Source organism: Lipotes vexillifer, unplaced genomic scaffold, assembly GCF_000442215.2.
Source record: "Lipotes vexillifer unplaced genomic scaffold, Lipotes_vexillifer_v1.1 scaffold217, whole genome shotgun sequence".
In the NCBI taxonomy this organism is placed as follows: Eukaryota; Metazoa; Chordata; class Mammalia; order Artiodactyla; family Lipotidae; genus Lipotes; species Lipotes vexillifer.
Genome location: NW_006788200.1, coordinates 5,980,521 through 5,986,520, shown reverse-complemented (window position 1 = coordinate 5,986,520; position 6,000 = coordinate 5,980,521). Strand labels below are relative to the sequence as shown.

The 6,000-nt window shown below is 37.2% G+C and overlaps 1 protein-coding gene across 3 annotated transcripts in view; it reads left to right on the top strand.

Moving 5' to 3' along the window:
- FAM13B (family with sequence similarity 13 member B) overlaps positions 1–6,000 on the top strand; it is a 68,874-nt gene that overhangs the window by 62,126 nt on the left and 748 nt on the right. For 2 of the 3 annotated variants that reach the window (XM_007461402.1, XM_007461403.1), the window contains exons 16-19: positions 629–724; positions 3,147–3,230; positions 3,324–3,490; positions 4,269–4,370. In XM_007461402.1, the coding sequence (XP_007461464.1) occupies positions 629–724; positions 3,147–3,230; positions 3,324–3,490; positions 4,269–4,370 (449 nt within the window). Of the gene's footprint in view, positions 1–315; positions 400–628; positions 725–3,146; positions 3,231–3,323; positions 3,491–4,268; positions 4,371–6,000 lie in introns of all 3 variants that reach the window. The other variant, XM_007461401.1, reaches the window with a different exon arrangement.

The following is a 6,000-nucleotide window of genomic DNA, read 5'->3' as shown; positions in this document are numbered from 1 at the left end:
GCCCCCAAAAACCGAAAAAAAAAAAAAAAAAAAAAAAAGAGGCTAAGTAACTTACCCAAGGTATTAAGCTCTGGTATTCATAACTTATTCAGAGAAAATATAATAAATCAAACCACCAAAGGCGGTTGGTACCTAGTTTTAGAAGACCAGATTCTCCAAGAGACTGAAAAATGTTGCCTGCAAATCCATAAGCAAAAGATGTGTTCTTATTAACCTAAGCAAGAGTGGTAATGGGCTGCCCTTTCAGCCAAATTATTTACATTGTGCTGGGGAAGGGAATGATGCTGCTAATGGGAGGGTTTTTTTTTATTCTAGAAAATGACAAAAGATCATTTGGTAGAAGAGAAAACTTCTCTCCAGAAAAGTCTTCTTTATTATGAAAGTCAACATGGAAGGCCGGTAATGTCTCTCTTGCTGAAAAGATTTGATTTTCTGTCTTAAAGAACATGAATCGCTTTTGTGGCCCACATCTTCAGAGCTGTTTCATAGAGCATTGTTTCCTACATTTGGGAGATTGCCTACTTATTTAAAATTACTTTTTAAAAATTGCAGGGAAAGTCATATTGCTTAATGTTTTAGAAATTTTAGATTTCTGATGACTAGGTGATTTCCATTTTTCTTGCTTCAGGTAACCAGGGAAGAAAGACACATTGTTAAACCTCTTTATGATAGATACAGACTTGTAAAACAGATGCTGACAAGAGCTAGCATCACTCCTGTCCTTGTAAGTAAAACATGCGAATATTTATCTAGTTCATTTTACCAAAACCTACTCTTTAAAAAAAAATTATTATTATGGTGGTATATTAGAGAAATACACAGCCAAGGTAACAAGAATTGTGTATGTAAGGTGAGGTTACTGCTTTAAAAGAATAGGAAGTTCATAATAAATGCCTGCTATTACCTCCCAGGCACTCTTATAAGCATTTTTACTTATGATTTTGTCATTAAGTCCTGACAAGTTAAGTCACAACAGGTAGAGAGGATGGTAGCCTCATTTCACAGATGATGAACCTGAAACTCAGGAGTGATGTACCCAGGGTTACCTACTTGTAGAATTAAAAACTCATATTTCAGACCCTTGCCTAATTTCTTTCCATTTAAATTCATGCCTTTGAAAATACATTACTTTTGTGATGGCCATCATGATGATGTTCACTTAATTGCACAATAATGTAAACTGATTTTTTTTTCAAGTCATCTTTTTTAACAAAAAAGTCTATTAAAATAATACTTCTTCATATATATGTGCATTTTTTTGAGAAAAAATGAAAACTCAAATGCTAATGTGCATATTAAGTGCTATCTCCAAATTAACCATTAGATGGTATGGCTCTAGATGTCTCTCAGGCTCAAATAGAAAACAGCATGTGCCCGTTCTGCATCATCTCCTAGGAATTAATTCTCTGGAGCTTATGGTTTGCTTAAGCTTGCAGGCCATTTTTATGTTGATGGCCTCTTGAAATAAGGGTTCCCTTTAGGCTTCGACTCTCTGGCTACTCATTATTAGAATGTTCACAGTGGCTTTCTGAGCACCTTTTATTTAGCCCTTATATAAACATTCTTCTTTAACTGGCTGTTTTTTTAGTTGGCCATCTCTTAACAGTATTTAGATATAATCAGTTTTCTTTGAACAGTGAATCCTGTATAGTTTATATTCTTTTCACACATAAGATAGTTTAATACAGATTTTATCTTTTGATTACAAGGTATTTTTTGTGTGTCACTGACATTTTCATAATTCCATAATAGTATAAATAGTCTTTGAATTTATGAAAACCATCTTAGAATTCCACACATTTGTTTTTAAAAACTGAGTCTATAGGAAGCATTTCTAGATCTTATGGACGCCTAAATATGACTGTCGTAAAGAGAAATTTAGAATCTAAAAATTAAGCCAAGACAATAGGAAAGAATCGTTTTTCCAACAGATGGCGCTAGCAGTTCCTCAAAAGTTTAAACGTAGAATTACCTTATGACCTAGCAGTTCTCTTCCTAGGTATATACCCAAGAGAATTGAAAACATGTCCACACAAAAATTTGTAGACAAGTCTTCAGAGTAGCATTGTTCATAATAACCAAAGTGTAAGAACAGTCCAGATGTTCAGCCAACTGATAGATAAACATAATGGGGTATATCTGTATAGTGGAATATTATTCAGCCATGCAAAGGGATGAAGTACTGGTACACACTACAACCTGGATAAACCTTAAAAACATTTATGCTAAGTGAAAAAAGCCAGACACAAAAGGCCACATATTGTATGATTCCATTTATATGAAATATCCAGAATAGACCAGCCCATTGAGACAGAAAGTAGATTGCTTGCCATGGGCTGGGAGAGAGGGCTCATGAGTACAGGGTTTCCTTTTGGGGTGATGAAATGTTCTAGAATCAGATAGTGGTGATGGTTGTACAACTTTGTGCATATATTAAAAAACCACTAAATTGTACACTTTAAAAGAGTGAATTTTATGGTATATGAATTATATCTTTTTAAAAATATTTATTTATTTATTTATTTAGCTAGCAGTGCTGGTTCTTAGTTGTGGCACACGGGTGGATCTACGTTGTGGCATGCGGGATCTTCTAGTTGCGGCATGCGGGATCTTTAGTTGCAGCATGCAAACTCTTAGTTGCGGCATGTGAGATCTAGTTCCCTGATCAGAGATCGAACCCGGGCCCCCTGCATTGGGAGCACGGAGTCTTAGCTACTGAACCACCAGGGAAGTCCCTATGGTATATGAATTATATCTTAATGAAGCTGTTATTTTTTAAAAAGGAGTATAAAGGGGTCCTCAGACCAAAAAAGTTGACAGCTTGGTTAAAAAGAAAAATGCTCCCAATTAAATAAATAATATGTCACACATTATTATTTAGAATTTTAAAAACATTTATTGAATGAGCTCTTTTAGAATTACCTAGACATAAATTCTCATTTGTCACTCTTATGGATACATAACAAGAAAAAAGCAAAAATAAATTTAGTAAGGAATTCCTAAAAAATTTTAAAGCATATGGTTAGAATTTTGAAAATAAAGTTTAAGATCTGTTCAACTTTATTTTAACTGTAATAGTGAAGTGAATCTTCATTGAACATTTTAAATACTTAAAGTGTAACCCACTTAAATGTTTATTGTTACAGGGATCTCCATCCACTAAGCGAAGGGGTCAGATGTTACAGCCAATCATAGAAGGAGAAACTGCACATTTTTTTGAAGAAATCAAGGTAATCCTTAAGAGAAATTATTCTCTGATCTTTTTCCTAAAGGAAAAATTGAAATCATGGCATGTTTGATTCTCTGTTTGGATATATTTTTAGGAAGAAGAAGAAGAAGATGGCGTTAGTCTGTCCTCTGAGTTAACTGATATCTTGAAAACTGCTGTACAGGCACAGTCTTCACTGGAAAACTCAGAATCTGATATGGAAGAAAATCAAGAAAAACTGGCTCTAGATCTCCGATTGTCAAGTACTCGAGCAGCTTCTATGTATGTATCCTGGTTTGTGATTTTAGCCTATTCATATAATAAAATTTATATGCAAAGAAATTCAGTGTTAAATAATTGAGTAAAGAAAAGAAATACACCCATTTTGAAAAGTGTGCTTTACAAATATATGTTGTGATTCACACTTTCTTTATTGAAAATTAGTGTGTTTTAAAAATTAAAAAAAACGGGCTTCCCTGGTGGCGCAGTGGTTGAGTCCGCCTGCTGATGCAGGGGACACGGGTTTGTGCCCCGGCCCGGGAAGGTCCCACATGCCATGGAGTGGCTGGGCCCGTGAGCCACGGCTGCTGAGCCTGCGCGTCCGGAGCCTGTGCTCTGCAACGGGAGAGGCCACAACAGTGAGGGGCCCATGTACCGCAAGCAAGCAAGCAAATAAATAAACAAACAAACAAATAAATAAATAAAACTAAACTCCTACGTTTGCTGTATGACAAAGTGCTAGAACCAGCTGAGAGTCGTCTGTTAGTTTGTGCTCTTTGAGCTTCTTTACCTGATGTGGCCTTTGGTTCTAGTTGTTAGCCCTGGCGTCACTTTAGGATCACGTGGGAAGTTGTTTTGTTTTTGTTTTTGTTTTAAATACTTATGCAGAGCCCTACCAGCAGCTGTTCTGATTTAGTCACTCCAAGGTGAAACCTAAGACATTGGTATATTCTAAAAGCTCCCCAGCTGGCTTGATTTTGCAGCCAGGGTTAGAAACACTGTTAAGAACATAATGAATCAAAAGTGCCCTTTCAAATGTTTCTTCCCATTTCAATTTTAGGCCGGAATTACTGGAACAACTTTGGAAAGCCAGAGCTGAAAAAAAGAAACTACGTAAAACATTACGGGAATTTGAAGAAGCATTTTATCAACAAAATGGAAGGTTTGTTGAGCATCACAAAATTGAATCTTCTTTCTTCTTAAACTCCCAAGTGCCCATATGTTGAAATAAAGAAATATATAAGAATAGAAATAAATTGTGCATATAAGGATGTTAGCATTGAAAATAACAGTAAAAAACATTCCTTTAGGGCTTCCCTGGTGGCGCAGTGGTTGAGAGTCCGCCTGCCGATGCAGGGGATACGGGTTCGTGCCCCGGTCCGGGAAGATCCCACGTGCCGCGGAGCGGCTGGGCCTGTGAGCCATGGCCGCTGAGCCTGAGCATCCGGAGCCTGTGCTCCGCAACGGGAGAGGCCACGACAGTGAGAGGCCCGCGTACTGCAAAAAAAAAAAAAAAAATTCCTTTATACTGTGCAGCCCTGCTGTTAATGGAAAGAAAAAGTCAGAGCTGGAGTAAACAACATCTGACAAAATATTTCAGGATTGTCCTAGAGAATGCTTGGTTGAGTGGCAGTTATTTTATGTTCCTTAATTCAGTATCCTCATCCTTTTGGAAGTGTTTGTGAAACGAGATCTCCTTTTAGAAAGGGCCCCAAATATGAGTGGTATCCTAACTAGTTTGGATTCTTATACTGAGACCATTGCTGCTTAGGCTGCATGTTGGGTCATTCTAGGGCACGTATTTCCAAGGTATGTATCAGTGTGGCAGTCATGTGGCTCCCCTGTAATACAGTATGGCAAGTGCCTTTATCTAACTGGGTAATACACAGTTGACCCAGTGGGACTCTTTTAAAAAAGTAAGAAAAATACATTCTAATTCAGATTGTGGCCAGAAATGAGAATTATTTATCTCAGGCCTCAGAAAAGTTTTTCCATGTTACCAGACGGTCTTACCAAGCCAGTAGCTCTATAGTAGTCCCCCCTCTTCAGTTTGTCTTTGCAGTTTCAGTTACTGCATGGTTAATTGCGGTCCAGAAATATTAAATGGAAAGTTCTAGAAATAAACAATTCATAAAGTTTAAACTGTGCACTGTCCTGAGTAGTGTGATGAAATCTTGTGCCGGCCCACCCAGGACGTGAAGCATCCCTTTGTCCAGCATATCCTGCCCTTTAGTCAGTTAGTATCCATCTTGTTTGTCAGATCAGTCGTCATAGTATCTCAGTGCTTGTGCTCAGGTAACCCTTACTTTACTTAATGCCCCAAAGCGCAAGAGTAGTGATGCTAGCAATTCAGATATGCCAAAGAGAAGCCACAGAGTACTTCAGGTGAAAAGGGGAAAGTTCTTGACTCAGTGAGGCTACGAAAAAAATCATGTGCTGAGGTGCTCCGATCTATAATAACGAATCTATCCATGAAATTTTGAAGAAGGAAAAGGAAATTCGTACTAGTTTTGCTGTCATACCTCAAACTGCAGAAGTTATGGCCACAGTGCATGATAAGTGCTTAGTTGGTATGGAAAAGGCTTTAAACTTGTACTGTAAGATGTTTTGAGAGAGCCCGCATTCACGTAACTTTTATTACAGTGTATTGTTATAATTATTCTATTTTATTATTAGTTATTGTTAATCTCTTACTGTGTCTAATTTATAAATTAAACTTTATCATAGGTATGTATGTATAGTATATATAGGGTTTGGTTTCAGACATCCACTGGGGTCTTGGAATGTATCCC